The 18,010-nt window shown below is 42.4% G+C and overlaps 2 protein-coding genes across 4 annotated transcripts in view; one reads left to right on the forward strand and one right to left on the reverse strand.

Moving 5' to 3' along the window:
* The window catches only part of grik2 (glutamate receptor, ionotropic, kainate 2), a 346,902-nt gene that overhangs the window by 282,847 nt on the left and 46,045 nt on the right, over positions 1-18,010 (forward strand). The window lies entirely within an intron of this gene.
* On the reverse strand, positions 10,356-14,301 carry LOC308406309 (uncharacterized protein). 3 transcript variants are annotated; one of them, XR_013973507.1, is made up of 4 exons: positions 13,809-13,949; positions 12,609-12,661; positions 12,256-12,351; positions 10,356-11,687 (listed from the first exon to the last, which is right to left on the reverse strand). XR_013973507.1 is itself a non-coding variant. In XM_080897245.1 (4 exons), exons 1-4 carry the CDS (start codon positions 14,262-14,264, stop codon positions 11,370-11,372), a joined length of 558 nt encoding a protein of 185 aa, XP_080753371.1. In that variant the 5' UTR covers positions 14,265-14,301; the 3' UTR covers positions 10,356-11,369. The 3 variants fall into 3 exon arrangements, 1 of the variants encoding a protein (XP_080753371.1); XR_013973508.1 differs by having other exon boundaries at positions 13,818-13,919; XM_080897245.1 differs by lacking the exon at positions 13,809-13,949 and adding an exon at positions 14,174-14,301.

An 18,010-nucleotide genomic window follows, 5' to 3' on the forward strand; every position in this document is an offset into this window, starting at 1 on the left:
TCGCTTCCCTTATCATTATATTGTCTCTTTTTGCCCGAAGTCAGCAGAGTTTACAAAAGGAATAATTAAAATAAATAAAAAGCAGGCAATTCGGAAAGGATAAGTTATTTTACCTGTAGCTGGTTAATATGCGTCGACATCTTACTTGTAATAGTGATGCATTTATTGCGGGTCCCTTCTATACTGTTGCAGTCTCTCCTTGACTGACACAGAGTCCATATGACTCGGGCGCTTCAGTGTGGATCGCTTTTCTCTCTTGTTCCCTTTCGTGGGCCGTGTCAGTTTCTTGATCTGTGCCAACGGCGACTCTGGGGGCTTGTAGATCGCTATTGGGAGGCCCCTGTCGAACATGTCCTTCGTCGCCTCTTCAGCGGTATTGTAGAATGCTGTTCGATCCAGGTAGAATGCTCAAAGTTTAGCAGGAAACGGTGTCTGGAAGCGTATCCCTCACTGTTTTAGGGTTCTCAAAAGATATGATAAAATAAGATAACCTTTGTTAGTCCCACACGTGGGAAATTTGTTTTGTCACAGCAGGAAGTGGACAGTGCAAAAGTTATATAGCAAAAATTAGAATACAATAAGAATAAAATACTGTACACAACTGTACAGAATAGAATAAAATAAAATACTATATACAGTAGAATAAAATATACAATAGGATAAAAATAGAATGCAAATGCTTTATACAACTGAGTAAAAATACAACTTTGTCAGAAAAAGAGTATTGCACTTAGTTTTAATGCACATGTGTGGATGTGTGTGTTGATCAGTTGGAGTCTTTGTTGTGGAGTCTGACAGCCGTGGGGAGGAAAGACCTGTGAAATCTCTCCGTCCCACACCGTGGGTGCCGCAGCCACTGAAGGAGCTGTTCAGCGCTGTCAGAGTCTCCTGTTGTCCATCTTAGCTTCTGTGTATGCCTTTCTCTGTTTGAGGACGTCGGGAGCGTAGTCTTGGTCCATATTAATCTGTTTACCTTTCCACTGAAATCCCTTCACTTGCCATGCCTTTTTGAGTATTTCCTCCTTAGTCTTGTAACTCAAAAAGTGAACAATGATGGACCGAGGCGGGGTACCATCTGGGGGGGGGGGGGGGGGGGGACGCAGCAAGGGCACGATGTGCTCACTCAGTGTCTAAGTTCAAAGTCGAGGGGAGTTTCAGGTTCTCCCTCAGAAGATTTTCAACAAAGTCTATCATAGTGGGCGCACTTTTCTCTTTGTTCTCCACTACTCCATATATCCTGACATTATTTCGGCGGGAGCGCACTTCTTGATCGGCGAACTGAGACGCAAGCTTGGATTGTAGTTTAAGTAGCTAAATACCACGTCCTCCACCATTTCAACCCGTTCCTCCGTGTCCACGATACGTCCCTCCGCTTCCTCGAGTCTTATGTTGGTTTTGCATATTTCGGCCTTGACTTCTTCAAACTGTTGCGTGTTTTCTTTTCTGAAGTCCTTAATTTCCATTAGTATCGCTCTCAGATCAACCCTGTCGCCCTAATTCCTTTCGGCAGTTCTGCTAGCAGTGGCCTCAGCACTAGCCAAAATGTTGCCCTCCTCGTTGACTTCACTTTCATCAGTATCCATCACTGTCGTAGTTTCGACTCGTTTCTTGGTTTTCGTCTTGCAGCATTTATCCTTCACCATAGCCCCTTCCTAGTTATTCACTTTCAGCTGTTTATCTTGTTAATATTTGGAATTTCAGAGGCTTTGACATAAAACGGGCCGGGAGCAGAAGTTTCACGCAGCTACCTCCATCACTGCACTGGAAGTCTCTCAGAGAAAACATATTCTATCCACACATTCAGTGTGAGATGTTTAAAATGCATGACTGGAATGGAACACTTTGGTAAGACTTATCATCAGCCTCAGTCAATTCAATAGACCGCACTCTCAGACGTGCAAGCTTCCCAATCACAGTTTGTCTGTTTTTTGTTTGCCTTTTCTTGGTTCAAACTACTTTAGTTGGTTAACTATTGTCTTCTGCAAAACATATATCTAATGGTGGTTTATTATGTTAGTGTCTTTGCAGGATATTATTCGAAGCAGTGATACGTCTCTCTTCTTCGAGTCATAGGCATTCCCTATGGCCTGTTGCTACAACACCTTTAAATGATTTAATAAGTAAACACACACCTTGTTAGGTAATAAAATTACATCTTATTAAAGGTAATACTGCTTTTGACAGTGGCTTTTTACATGGATGTGTCACAGATCTTCTTGTCCCCAGGCTATACATGTCTGAATTATTTTGCATTAGTATTACAACAGATGGGAGGAACAGCTCATGCAACCATGGTGAATTAATCAAGTAGATAAAGCTCATTCACATGAGATCTGAGAAAGGAGTAAGCCAATTTATAGAAGAGAGGAAAAAAGAGAAAAGAAACAAATTGTGTTTTTTCCACCTTCCTTATGTTTATGATCATTTGGTAAAAACACTACACACTGTACAAAAAACAAACCAAAACAGTCTATGTTTAAACCCTCCTTCAAAAACTCCAACAACAATTTCATTTCTATTTCGAGAATCCTTTATGTATCCAAGGTAAAGTCTCTCTGACCATAAAATTCTCACTTTAAAGAGAGATGTGGCCAAAACGCCATGAACATAAACATGGCAGTGGATTCACTATAGTGAAATCAACTTTATAAACACATTATATACATCTTCATCTTGATGCATGCTCAATCATCCAGGTAAGTAAATCTCCAAAAGTTGATTAGGGAAACATGCAGTCAGCTGAGACTGAAGAAGTCACTTGGATGAGTGACGAAACGTTTCTCCCACAAAAAGCTATGTCCAGATGAACAGCATCAACTTTTGGAGACATTATATACACATTAATAACCTATTAAAGCTAACTTGAAAAAGTGTGCTCATTATCTAGAAATATCTCTAATGAGTTTGGAAAGTAAAGTTTCTTGAAAATGTTTCACCTCTCATCCGAGAAGCTTCTTCAATTCTAAGAGCAATTGGTGGAGAGTTCCAGGTTTTCAAGCCCTATTGGAAGTGTCCCAAAGAGGGTCCTGGACCCCTGATTGTTCCTCTGCCTAATCACCTGAGCCACGGTGTGAAAACGGGTGTGGCTCACAATCACACCCGTTTACACCTCAGAGCTTTTATATATATCTTAGTGCTGTCAGCGTTAATCTAGTTAAAATGACATTAACACCATAACTACATTAACGAGGCAAATCTCCATTAACCTGTTACTGCGGATTGCCCTGTGCGTGGGGCTGGACCGCATCAACGCGTTAATGAGCTAACCGCGCAAATGCATTGACGCCGTCCATATACGTCTATATTCAAAGGAGCTTGCAAAGAAAAGCGTCTGGACTTCTTTAAGTTGCTTGAAGACGTTTCACCTCTCATTCGAGAAGCTTCTTCAGTTCTAAGGTCAAATGGTGGAGAGTCCCAGATATAAACCTAGTGGGAGTGACCCCCCACAGAGGGACAAAAGGACCCCCTGATGATCCTCTAATCGCCTGAGCCAAGGTGGGAAACTGGGCGTGGGTCCCAATCAGCCAGGGTTTCGGGTGAGTTCATTGTGAAACCTGGCCCCACCTTATCATGCGAATTCCTGAGGTCAGATGGCCCAGGATGTGAGTGGGCGTTAAGGCGTCTGGGAAGGATCTCAAAACTGGATTATAGATGGCAGAGAGTTGGTGTCGTAAACCCCCGCCTCTGTTCAAAGATGGTCGCTCACAGTGGACATAGATGGCTTCTTTCACTCCTCTTTCAAACCATCTGTCCTCTCTGTCCAAAATGTGAACATTGGCACCCTCGAAAGAGTGACCTTTGACCTTAAGATGCAGATGGACAGCTGAGTCTTGTCCTGTGGAGGTGGCTCTTCTGTGCCATGCGCTTGTTAAGTGGCTGTTTGGTCTCTCCAATGTAGAGGTCTGAGCATTCCTCGCTGCACTGTACAGCATACACCACATTGTTAAGTTTGTGTTTTGGCGTTTTGTCTTTCGGGTGAACCAGTTTCTGTCTGAGCGTGTTGCTGGGTCTGAAATACACTGGGATGTCATGCTTGGAGAAAACTCTCCTGAGTTTCTCTGATACACCGGCTACATAGGGGATGACAATGTTGTTGCGTCTGTCCTTCTTATCCTCCCTCGCTGGTGTCTGGTCTTCTTTTCTGTGCCTCTTTGCTGACTTTAAGAACGCCCATTTAGGATAGCCGCACGTTTTGAGTGCTTCCTTTACATGTGTGTGTTCCTTCTTCTTTCCTTCAGGCTTAGAGGGAACATGTTCTGCCCGGTGGTGTAGGGTCCTAATTACTCCGAGTTTGTGTTCCAGAGGGTGATGGGAGTCAAAGAGGAGGTACTGGTCCGTGTGTGTGGGCTTCCGGTAAACTTCGATGTTGAGTTTGCCGTTCTCTTCAATGTGCACAGCGCAGTCCAGGAAAGGCAGACAGTTGTCCTTTGTGTCTTCCCTGGTGAACTTGATGTTTTTATCCACAGCGTTAATGTGCGCAGTGAAGGATTCCACTTCTTGTGTCTTGATTTTGACCCAGGTGTCGTCTACATATCTGTACCAGTGGCTGGGTACTCTTCCTTTGAAAGAGCCAAGAGCCTTCCTTTCCACTTCCTCCATGTAAAGGTTGGCTACAATAGGTGACACGGGGGAGCCCATGGCACAGCCATGTTTTTGTCTGTAAAAGCCTTCGTTGTACTTGAAATATGTAGTGGTGAGGCAGAGGTCTAACAGTGTGCAGATCTGATCGGGTGTGAAGTTGGTCCTGTCCTCCAAGGAGCTGTCTTCTTGTAGTCGTTTTCTGACTGTCTCCACGGCCTCCGTGGTGGGTATGCAAGTGAAGAGAGAGACTACATCAAAGGACACCATGGTTTCATCTGGATCCAGGGTAAGTTTCTGGACCTTGTCGGTGAAGTCGGTGGAGTTCTTGATGTGGTGTGGGGTGTTCCCCACGAGAGGCGCAAGGATGGTAGCAAGGTGTTTAGCAATGTTGTAAGTGGCTGAGTTTATGCTACTGACTATGGGTCTGAGTGGAAAGCTTCTTTGTGGATCTTAGGAAGTCCATAGATGCAGGGTATGGCATCCCCTGGGTAAAGGCGGTGATATTTAAGGCGGTCAATAATTTTGTCCTTTTCAAAGTCTTGAAGGCAAGCTATAACTTTCTTTTTGTAGCTGCTTGTGGGGTCTCGCTTTAGGGCTTCGTAGGTATTGTTGTCACTGAGGAGAGTAGTGATCTTTGTATGGTAATCTGTAGTGTTTAGGACCACGGTGCATCTTCCCTTATCAGCTGGTAAAACAGTGATGTTGTGGTCTTTGCTCAGGGAAGCGACGGCCTTCTTTTCCTGTATTGTGAGGTTGGATGGAGGGACTTTGGCACTGGAGAGCGTGGCTGAGACTTTCATCCTGATTTGCTCTGCTTCTGTCTGTGATAATTTATTAATCCGTATGGCAGATTCTGTGGCTGTGATGAGGTCCACTATGGGCAACTGTTGTGGAGAAATGGCAAAATTGAGTCCTTTGGCTAATACTCTCTTTTCAGATTCAGTGGGAATCCTGTCTGAAAAGTTCTTAACCCATTTCTCCTGACTGGCATCAGGTGTGTTTTCTTCTCTGGGTTGTGTAGGTTCAGGATGAGGAGTGCCATACCCTGCATCTATGGACTTCCTAAGATCCACAAGGAAGCTGTCCCACTCAGACCCATAGTCAGTAGCATAAACTCAGCCACTTACAACATTGCTAAACACCTTGCTACCATCCTTGCGCCTCTCGTGGGGAACACCCCACACCACATCAAGAACTCCACCGACTTCACCGACAAGGTCCAGAAACTTACCCTGGATCCAGATGAAACCATGGTGTCCTTTGATGTAGTCTCTCTCTTCACTTGCATACCCACCACGGAGGCCGTGGAGACTGTCAGAAAACGACTACAAGAAGACAGCTCCTTGGAGGACAGGACCAACTTCACACCCGATCAGATCTGCACACTGTTAGACCTCTGCCTCACCACTACATATTTCAAGTACAACGAAGGCTTTTACAGACAAAAACATGGCTGTGCCATGGGCTCCCCCGTGTCACCTATTGTAGCCAACCTTTACATGGAGGAAGTGGAAAGGAAGGCTCTTGGCTCTTTCAAAGGAAGAGTACCCAGCCACTGGTACAGATATGTGGACGACACCTGGGTCAAAATCAAGACACAAGAAGTGGAATCCTTCACTGCGCACATTAACGCTGTGGATAAAAACATCAAGTTCATCAGGGAAGACACAAAGGACAACTGTTTGCCTTTCCTGGACTGCGCTGTGCACATTGTAGAGAACGGCAAACTCAACATCGAAGTTTACCGGAAGCCCACACACACGGACCAGTACCTCCTCTTTGACTCCCATCACCCTTTGGAACACAAACTTGGAGTAATCAGGACCCTACACCACCGGGCAGAACATGTTCCCTCTAAGCCTGAAGGAAAGAAGAAGGAACACACACATGTAAAGGAAGCACTCAAAACGTGCGGCTATCCTAAATGGGCGTTCTTAAAGTCAGCAAAGAGGCACAGAAAAGAAGACCAGACACCAGCGAGGGAGTATAAGAAGGACAGACGCAACAACATTGTCATCCCCTATGTAGCCAGTGTATCAGAGAAACTCAGGAGAGTTTTCTCCAAGCATGACATCCCAGTGTATTTCAGACCCAGCAACACGCTCAGACAGAAACTGGTTCACCCGAAAGACAAAACGCCAAAACACAAACTTAACAATGTGGTGTTTGCTGTACAGTGCAGCGAGGAATGCTCAGACCTGTACATTGGAGAGACCAAACAGCCACTTCACAAGCGCATGGCACAACACAGAAGAGCCACCTCCACAGGACAAGACTCAGCAGTCCATCTGCATCTTAAGGATAAAGGACACTCTTTCGAGGATGCCAATGTTCACATTTTGGACAGAGAGGACAGATGGTTTGAAAGAGGAGTGAAAGAAGCCATCTATGTCCACTGTGAGCGACCATCTTTGAACAGAGGCGGGGGTTTACGACACCAACTCTCTGCCATCTATAATCCAGTTTTGAGATCCCTCCCCAGACGCCTTAACGCCCACTCACATCCTGGGCCATCTGACCTCAGGAATTCACATGATAACGTGGGGCCAGGTTTCACAATGAACTCACCCGAAACCCTGGCTGATTGGGACCCACGCCCAGTTTCCCACCTTGGCTCAGGCGATTAGAGGATCATCAGGGGGTCCTTTTGTCCCTCTGTGGAGGGTCACTCCCACTAGGTTTATATCTGGGACTCTCCACCATTTGACCTTAGAACTGAAGAAGCTTCTCGGATGAGAGGTGAAACGTCTTCAAGCAACTTAAAGAAGTCCAGACGCCTTTCTTTGCAAGCTCCTTTGACTACGATGACCTGGATGACTGAGAACCGTCACAGACATATATATCTATATAAAATTCTCCTCTCGCGCCTGTGGGCGGTCTATGCTTCAAGCTCGGGTCCTCTACCAGAGGCCTGGGAGCTTGAGGGTCCTGCGCAGTATCTTAGCTGTTCCTAGGACTGCGCTGTTCTGGACAGAAATCTTAGTTGTTCTTGGGATTTGCTGGAGCCACTCGCCTAGCTTGGGAGTCACCGCACCTAGTGCTCCGATTACCACGGGGACCACCGTTACCTTCACCCTCCACATCTTCTTGAGCTCTTCTCTGAGCCCTTGGTATTTCTCCAGCTTCTCGTGTTCCTTCTTCCTGATGTTGCTGTCATTCGGAACCGCTACATCGATCACTACGGCCGTCTTCTTCTGTTTGTCTACCACCACTATGTCCGGTTGGTTAGCCACCACCATTTGTCCGTCTGTATCTGGAAGTCCCACAGGATCTTAGCTCGGTCATTCTCCATCACCCTTGGGGGCGTCTCCCATTTTGACCTCGGGACTTCCAGGTTATACTCGGCACAGATGTTCCTGTACACTATGCCGGCCACTTGGTTATGGCGCTCCATGTATGCCTGGTGTGATAGACCCCAGCCTCTATGGATCTCAGAGCTTGTTCCTGTGCTGCCATGATTAGTGCCTCTGTGCTGTCTTTCAGTCCAGCTTTGTCCAGCCACTGGTAGGATTTCTGGATATCAGCCACCTCCTCTATCTGCCGGTGGTACATACCGTGCAGGGGCCTGTCCTTCTTCCTCTTTCTTGGGTTTCTGCTGCCTGAGGTATTCACTGAGCATATGGTCGCGTGTGGTCATCTTCCTGATGTATTCGTGGATGTTCGTTGTCTCATCCTGGACCGTGGTGCTGACACTCACTGGTCCCCGGCCCCCTTCCTTCCGCTTAGCGTACAGCCTTAGGGTAGTGGACTTGGGGTGAAACCTTCCATGCATGGTCAGGAGCTTCCTGGTCTCGATGTCAGTGGCTTCTATCTCCTCCTTTGGCCAGCTTATTACCCCAGCAGGGTACCTGATCACGGGCAGGGCACAGGTGTTGAAAGCCCGGATCTTGTTCTTACCGTTCAGCTGACTCCTCAGGACGTGCCTGACCCTCTGCCGGTACTTGGTGGTTGCAACTTTCCTAGCGACCTCTTCGTGGTTTGCCTGCGGGATCCCCAGGTACTTGTAACTGTCCTCTATGTCTGTGATGTTGCCTTCTGGTAGTTTGATCCCCACAGTTCTGACTATGTTCCCGCTCTTTGTTATCATCTGACTACATTTATTCAGTCCGAATGACATTCCGATATCGTTGCTGTAGTGGATCAGTGAATCGATGTCTCGTTCACTCTTGGCAAACAGCTCGATGTCATTCATGTACAGGAGGTGGCTGACAACTGCTCCACTCCGTAGTCGGTATCCATAGCCAGCAATGTTCCCTCTAAGCTGCGCATGTGCGAAATTGCGCACTGTTCTGTTGGCACGGTCTCTGCGCACAGAAAATCTGCGTGGCGCACAAAAAAAAAACTAACCTGAATTGAAATTAAAATTAATACTTCAACAATCATGTTTTGCAGTGTTAGTCAGTAAGTGACTGGCTGCTCCCATATGGGATTAGAACGATGCCTCCTTATCCCATAGTTAAGCCGATGCGTATATATATGGGGTGATCGTGGCTCAAGAGTTGGGAGTTCGCCTTGTAATCGGAAGGTTGCCGGTTCGAGGACAGTCTCCGGCTTGGACAGTCTCGGTCGTTGTGTCCTTGGGCAAGACACTTCACCCGTTGCCTACTGGTGGTGGTCAGAGGGCCCGGTGGCGCCAGTGTCCGGCAGCCTCGCCTCTGTCAGTGCGCCCCAGGGTGGCTGTGGCTACAATGTAGCTGCCATCACCAGTGTGTGAATGTGTGTGTGAATGGGTGAATGACTGGATATGTAAAGCGCTTTGGGGTCCTTAGGGACTAGTAAAGCGCTATATAAATACAGGCCATTTACAGGCAATACGCAGCCAATCAACGTGGTTGACAGGCTATGACAGCGTCCTTATGTGCTGATACCAGTATTTTAGCTAGCAAAGCAGCGTGGCTGATGAGGAGTGAAGCCACGTTAATGACAACGTGTACAACCATTGGAGATGTGAGCAGGACAGACGGAACAACTGACGGACAAAGTGTGGACTTTATACCAGTTTTTAAATTGTGTTGATCGGCCACGTAAAACCAGAGTTATGATAAAAATATCTGCAATGCTTGGTTTTCTTCCTGAATACTGCCGTTGTTTATATTTACTGCGGGAAGAAACGGTAAAACGCCGTTTTATAAGAAAAAAGGCTCGAAAGCCTGTGAGCAAAAACAACCCCCCCACCTTTCCTATTGGTCCAAAAAAGTACCATGTCGACCAATCAAAAAATGATTTGGCAAAGTGGCATCTTGTTGTTAAGAAACGGGGGGAAGTTTTAGGAGTGACGGCGGTGTTTTGAGATGTGAGAGATTTGAGACGTTCAGCGCAAATCTTGTGTACACTGTAAAACCTAATAAGTTCACAGAACTCAAAAATTGTTGTGTAACAGATTACACAACAATTTTTTAGTTGTGTTTTCAAAAGTTTTAAGTTTAACTAAAATAAAAATTATAGTTGCAGTTGCCTTAAATTACCTCAATGTTAACTCATAAATGTTGATATTCCTCAACTTATAATTAGGGAGTAGTAAACTCAAAATGTTCAATATTTTTCAACTTAATTAAGGTGGGAAATACACTCAAAATATTTTAGATATTGCAACTCATACGATGTGGGAAATAAACTCAAACTTTTTCATATTTTCTAACTTATAATATGGGAAATAACCCTTAAAATCTTCAATATTTTTAAAATACGGTGTGAAATACACTTACAAATAATTCTAAACTGCCCAGTAAATTATAATCAGCTAAAAGTGTTAGAAAACATGAAATTACACATACTAACAATTTAACAACTTTTTATTAAACACAATGTGCTTTTAAAAAGGCACAAACAACAGAGCTCACTCATAAAAAAGTGCCTCATAAATAAAACAAGAGAAGACTCCAAGGGTCTCCATCTCAATTCTAAAATTCAATAACATTTTCAGTATTAACAGCAATTGCAGCTATTAGAACAGGGGTGCTCACACTTTTTCCGCATGTGAGCTACTTATAAAATGACCAAGTCAAAATGATCTACCCACTACAAAAATCCAAAACATATACTTATTTATAAATATATTGAGGATTCTTTATATCTACAATGTATATACATGCATAACCGCAATATCCAATATTTCACAACACAATTAACTATGTAAATTTTTTGTCATTACCTGAGTTTACTCTGATGACTTGCACTGAATTGAATCAGCCAGGGATGCATAGTCCGGACAGTAGCTGCTGACGGCCAGGTTTAAGAGAAAAAACCGAGAGCTAAAAATTGGAGTTAACTCGCTGACTAGCTTGTCAGTTTTACTACACTTCGCGCCGCTGTTTGCGCATGCGCAGCGACCTAAGCGTCAGAAAAAATCTGCTGTCATCTGACTGGCTTCCCTGTATCAATCAAGTGACGGGATGGATGATAGGCTGGCATCTATTTTTTTTAATGCCATGCGATCTACCAATATTACCTTTGCGATCGACTGGTCGATCGCGATCGACGTATTGAGCACCCCTGTATTAGAACATTGAGGCATTTAACACTTACTGTACCTTAACAGCTGCAGCTCACTTTCTTTTTTAAAAATACATGAAAACAAACAGTACTGTTTCCACTGCTGTACTTATAGGGAACAAACATCAAGGCAGTGCATTTACGTATTAGGCAATAGAACATTAAACATGAATAGTGCATGAACTGAACAGTCATTCATCTTAAATGTGAGGTAGAAGAGGCAAATGATTAGGAAAAAAACAAACAAAAAAAGCTTCCTCAATACTCAGCTCAACAAGTAGTCCATTCTGAGTGATTCACTCATTGAACAAATCATTCTTCAGCATCAGTAGACTCCCTTTCAGTGGTTTGTTGTCCTCAAGGCACATCACAACCTTCTGGATAAATGTGAATGTAAGCTCAGGTTTCTTTGAGTATTGTAGGTCTAGTGCATAGATGTACCCAAAGAACAGGAGAAATGACTCAGCCAGATTTGTGGGACCATTCACAAGTATTTCATCCTCAACGACAATGCAGATGCTTTCGGGACTGAAGAGGGCCGAATCAGTAGTGTCATCCGTGACAACTGTCAGCAGAGCCACAGGAGTGTCAGTGAGGTCTGGACCATCTGCTGACTGCAAAACAAAAAAAATACAAGAATGAGTTCAGCCCCTCAAGGACACAAATCATGCTATTGATTAGAGCTGTGAATCTTCATAAGTCGCACGTTTCTTTTAGGATTATAATGTCAACGATTTAATTTGATATTGCGATACATCATGATGCATTACAATAACCTTAATTTGGGTTTGGTTTCAAAACATATGTTTAAATAAATGTTTTCAATAATAAATATATGCCAAGATATTTGTTTTTGTTATTTACCAAACATTTCTCTGACCACAACATGGCACCTCCAAAAAAATAGAACACTTGAATTTTAAAAGGGAGATAGTTTTTATCTGTGGATTTGTCTTTGTTTAATAATCTTTCAACTATTTTCATGTTTTCTGGTTTATGCGTAACAATCTTCTTGCAATCTTATTCAACAATAGTTGATATATGGGAGAAAACAAGTCAGATGAGGACTGTGTTGAACCTCCTTCCTGATATACACCCTGGTTCTCCTTGAGTTCTGAGTGATGTCATATGTTTGACTGAACAGCTAGGCAAAGGGGTTGATGCTGAGGCCAGTACACTTACATCACAAGTCCTGAATAACGTGGAGGCATCTTCACGCAGGTACACAGGAAGTGCACGAAGGACGAGGGCCCGTCTTGTATTTACATCATGCTGTTCCTAGATGAACATACAATATCTATCAGAATAGTATTTACACAAATGCAGAGTAAAAACAAAGTGTTGGATAGCCATGTTCTGATTGTCATTGTTATAGATCAGGGGTGTCCAAACTTTTTGTGTAATGGGCTAAACTTGTCAATCTAGAAGGGTAACCCAAAAAAATCTAAAAATTTTGAATTTTTAATTCAGGGCAAAATTCTCTAATTTCTTTGTATTTATTTTTTATTTAAATTAGGACAAATTATAAAACTCACCCACTGACAACTGGTGAAATGTTGACTCTGTAGCACTCTTTGCAGTCTGATATCTGTAAACAATATGTGCACAAAGACGACTTATTAATGTTCAAAAACATTTTTTGCACAACACACACACGTAGTCAGCTGATCTCATCTGATGCAGATCTGCTCCTTGATCAAGTGACATTTGTCCGGATTTTTGGCACGAGTGACGTCGAATCAGCATCGCAGCTGGATGGCCCGATTTACATACCCAGCGCAGCTGATACTCACCACAATAATTTACTAAGATTATATGCACTCCTGTTATTAAGTCCAGTTCAGTCTGTAAATGTTAACCATTTCAAACTAATGTTGATAGGTGTGTTGCTAAGCTTAATAACTTAAATAACAAACTTGAAATTTACCCGTCCTATTTTCCCCTTTATTGTTTTTTCTCTGTGCTGTAAATCTTCTGTCTAAGAAGAAATCTGAGGCTGCTGTTCTGAAAATAAGCTACCAAAGCTTTTTCTGAATGAATCAATAAAGATCCAATTATGGAAAGCTGTGATGAAGGCAGTTTTGTCTTTAATTATATTCAACAATATAACATATTCGACCACTTTTAAGTGATTTTGTGATCTTTAATACACTAAAGTTAAGGTTATTTACCTAATTTCTAGTAAGTGGCCCTCAGTGAAAAAAGTTTGGACACCCCTGCCTTACAGGTTAGGGAGTATTTGTGATCCGCACAGTCTGCATCAATGATTCTTTCTTAGCCTGGGAGCAGAACGCGGCTCTTTATTTTCATTTCATTTCAATTTATCTAGCAAAGATCGATAGGGTTTGGCTTAAAGGTGTCAAGGAGGCACCTCAGTCTGGCTGGTTGAGCCTTGTCGAATTAGCGTGAACAATTTAGCTGAACGTCGTTCGTAGCACCGAGTTCGACCAGTGTGTAATGTTAGGCTGAATCAGGCGATGCATTTTTCCGCAAGCCTTGACTTGTAGAGCTCGCTTAGTGGAATACCCCTCTAAACTGTTAAAAGGATTTCGAGATTATCTCACAACCACACATTTGAGACTACGAAAAAAATACAAACATGTGTCTAATTACCATAATGATAACACACTCACGTTGTTTATTATTGTTCGCTTCATGCTAGCACACACACACAGCTCAACAGCGTAAACTACTGACTGTGTAACACGGACACTTATTGAAATAAGTATACTCACAATACGCACGTGCATTACCGGCGAATACGACAACCGGTAGAAACGGACAGTAGAAAGTTTTAGTAGAAAGTTCAAACGCATGGAGCTAGAACTGCCAACCGTCAACTTCCCGGGCAAGAATACAATGCATTATGGGAAATGTTGTCCCCCACGGAAAACCGCCAAAACGTTACACCATTCTAATTTGAAATAACATTACGTATTTGTCACATTCGAAAACTTTTAAAATTACAATTACTTGGATTCGAATTCATTTATAACAAACATTCACTGTGCACAAAGTACGAATATATTTCCAGTAAAAAATAAAAAAAGAATGTTTATCGAAATTAAATTTAAACAAAACAAAAACACGTTAGACTTACCAAATTTAGGGCAGTTGATGAAAAAAAATAAGGTGGTGGGTTGAAGTTGGGGACTCTTAATCCACACGGGCTGGCCAAATCTTCCCCGCATCAAGGTAAATTCAAGATGGCTGACTCAGCTTTCCTGAGGGAGCGACAAGACTCCACCCACCAGAACGTCACTAAACTAAGCTTCTTAAACTTTTTGAGCTTTCCAAAAAAATTAGCTAAAAAATATTGAGCCCTATTCAATTAAAGCTGCATAAAAGCCAACAGAGCTCACTACTTTATAGTTTGCTCAACTACAAAACGACATTTGAGTGTTATGAGCTTATTAGTTATGAGCTAGGACAACTGTTAGGGATTACAGTGTAGGCAGTGTGTAGTGTAAGGCAAGGCAAGTTTATTTGTATAGCACAATTCAACAACAAGGTGATTCAAAGTGCTTTACAGAGACATTAGAAACAAAAACAAATAAAAAGCATGATTTAAAATTGATTAAAACAAGCAAGCAAACAAACAAACTAATTAACAAACAAACAAACAAACAAACAAACAAACAAACAAACAAACAAACAAACAAAACAGTATATAAATCAAAACAGATAAAATCAGAACAGTAGATAAAATCAGTAGTTAATTGAGTCAGTAGTTTTGTTGTGTGTGTCAGAACAATGAGGCGACTGCTGAGTGTTACAGGTGTTACAGCAGTGATACATCTGCTGCTGTCAGGCCTGCAGGTATCAGGCTGTTGTTCTCCTTCATCTCATAGTGGACACAAATTATTTTTTGGAGTGGCACAAATAATTTGTGTGGCATCAGATTTGATGCAGAACAGCTGATTGTTCTGTAAATAGTTTGAAATGTTTATTTAAAAAAACGCCTTGGCTGCGTTTAAAAAAATAGCTGCAAAAAACTTTGTTGTTTGCCAAAGTCAGTTACTTTTTTGAAGAAGTAACTATATAATTAATTGCCCAACATTGGTCATTAAATATTGTAGTTTGCAGACAGAGAGTTACAGACTCTCTCCCAGACCACAGACTCATAATACAAGTCAGAGCTTTATAAAAAATAATAAAAAAAAGTAAGTTTTGTTTTTTGAAATTGGAGTTCAAGTTATTTTTACTTCCAATAGTGTTAACATGCTACACAGCTCATGAACAAGATTTATTTATTAATTTTTATTGTAAGTGGACTAAAGCAGTTAATTAAAAGTAGTCTAACATAAATGTAAAGGCTGTAATTCGATTATTTTAATAAATCATGTAACTTGGATGGATGAGATGCCGGCGTGACCACAGCGCACACGTCTGATGTCGCTCACGGTGGTCAAAGGGACGCTCAGGGAGTTTGTGTGTTGCTCAGACACGTGAAAAATTAGAGGGAACATTAGTAGCCAGTCTTGTTAATGATCTCACTGAGGGGGTTCAGGCCTATGCAGAACAGCAGTGGGGACAGAGCATCTGCTTGGTAGATCCCACACTTGATGGTGACTTGTGCTATGGGCTTGAAGTTGGCCTAGCATGTTGTCCACCACATCCCCATTGAGTTCCTGATGAAGGCTCTCAGGGTTCTGTTGGTATTGTATAGGTCTAGGCATTCCAGGATCCAGGTGTGGGGCATCGAGTCATACGCCTTCTTGTAATCAATCCAGGCAGTGCCTAGTTATGTAGTCTTGGCTGACTGTGTACCTGGAAGAATTGATGCTTTTTTGAAGCCAAAGGGAGGTCACACCAAACATTAATTTGATTTAGATTTCTCTTTTGTTCATTCACTGCATTTTGTTGATTGATTAAAAATAAATGATTAACAGTCATATTTTTGAAAGCATTTTTTTTGTTTACAGCATTTTTCTCACCTGCCTAAAACTTTTGCACAGTACTGTATATACACATATATAAAATATATTTAATGTCTTATTTAAAGTAGAACTAACCTCATCTAGTTCTCTATACATATTTACGATAATAATGGCCAGCTTATTTTATGACAACCTTATTTTTATAAAACCTTAGTTTTTATAAAAGTAAAAACTTAGTTTTTATGACAACTCTAAGTATTGTTAGCTACTAAACTACTGTTAACTGCTCTGTTAGTGTTGTAAGGTGATAGCCTAAGTTAATAACTACAAGAGACATAGTCCTAAACATAAATTAAGGAATAAAAAAGGTTTTACTTACCTTGCAGTCCAACAGCAGGTGCTAAAATATGGGTTTGATGTTATCCATTGTTATAATCCATTGGTTTATGCAAGCATGTCTCCATGAGGCAAGCCAAAAAGAAAAAGTGCAGACTCCCAGTAGGCAGCAGTCTACCACCGACTGGCAGCCAGCTCTTTGCAGGCTGTTCCATTTATGCTGTGGAAAGGGAGTTTTTCCTTCCCACTGTTACCAAAACACTGGCTCACAGGGGGTCAAATGATTATTGGGGTTTTGTGGGTTTTTTGTATTATTGTAGGGTTTACCTTGAGGTGATTGTTGTGGTGATTTGGCGCTGTATAAATAAAACTGAATTGAATCAACAAGCTTTGGTACTCTCACTGATTAAATTAAAAAACGTTTAATGCTTTAGTTCACTCTGTATTTAGATCTATTTTAAAACGTCTATTCATCTCCACAATTTTAGGGAAAATCATAATTCCTTTTACAACTAAAGTCCTTTATAGATGGTCATAGCATTCTGGGCATGAAACTGCCCACAGTACCAAATTTGAACTTGAGGACCTTTGACTGAGATGTACTGCTGCTTTTAAAGGAGTAGACCACACCATTCTCAACATGACGTGTCTTGACAGGAGACATCAAAAATAGTGTCGAAGGCAACATTTATCACAGAGAACCTTCTGACTTCACCTTGGTATGTCTACATAATCTTCATCTTCTAACCCCTGGAGCTAATTAAAAAAAATGGCCTAGTTTACCTTTTTTTTTTATATACAGCTGTTCTACTCTACTTGATTTTCCTGACTCAAAGCACAACATGCATCATTCACCCATTTATAGAAGCCTTTCAAATTTCCATACTTAAGTGCTTTCTATTTCTAATTCACACGCATTGATACTCTGGATGCATCGGAGAGCAACTTGAGATTCCGTGTCTTGCTCGAGCATACTTGGTATGCAGAAGAAACAGAAACAAAAACAAAAAGAGTCCAAACAAAACAGAAAACAGACCAGTGGCTGGCCCGGCCAAAGGACAGTCAGAGAGGAGGTTGGCCCAGTCATGTACAGTATTGAGGTCTAGAGGCAGAGGCCAGTGCAGGCAAAACCATTCAGGAAGTCTGCCAGGAGTCCAAAAACTGAGATGAAGCAATTCAGGAGGAAAAATAAATTCAGGGAATCGGCCAGGGGAATGAAGAATGAATAAAATGAAGGAACCCTGGGAATGGGCAACTGAAGAGATGTGGCTTATCTTGCTGCAAAGATGATTAATTGGAGGCTGGTATTGACGGAGACTCCTCAGAAAGCAAAGCCAGTGGTCACGAATTGGAAGAGAAGATAGAGACCCTATGGCTTGGGTTCAGCTTACAAGGGACCCTCGGCCTCAGGCCAAACAGGACCAACTGGCTCAGATGGCTCGGACCCCGCTGGTTTGGGTGGTGTGGACAGCACTGGCCTGAAGACCACTGAGAAGAGGTGATCAAGAAAACCTGGAAAGCGGAAGCAGAGGAAGCTTCAACCCACTGGCCATGGCTGCAAAGAGGAGCAGATATCCTGCAGCAGCTTTATGAAGGAACTCATTTACCACAGCAGTGACATGAAGGAGCTTGTCTACCGTCTTCCTCCCTCGGTTCTGTTAACATATTTTACAAACGAGAAGTCTTTGGAGAAGTAGAGGATTCTTCTTTAATCATGCATC

This window comes from Rhamphochromis sp. 'chilingali' (assembly GCF_963969265.1).
Source record: "Rhamphochromis sp. 'chilingali' genome assembly, chromosome: 11".
Taxonomy (NCBI): domain Eukaryota; kingdom Metazoa; phylum Chordata; class Actinopteri; order Cichliformes; family Cichlidae; genus Rhamphochromis; species Rhamphochromis sp. 'chilingali'.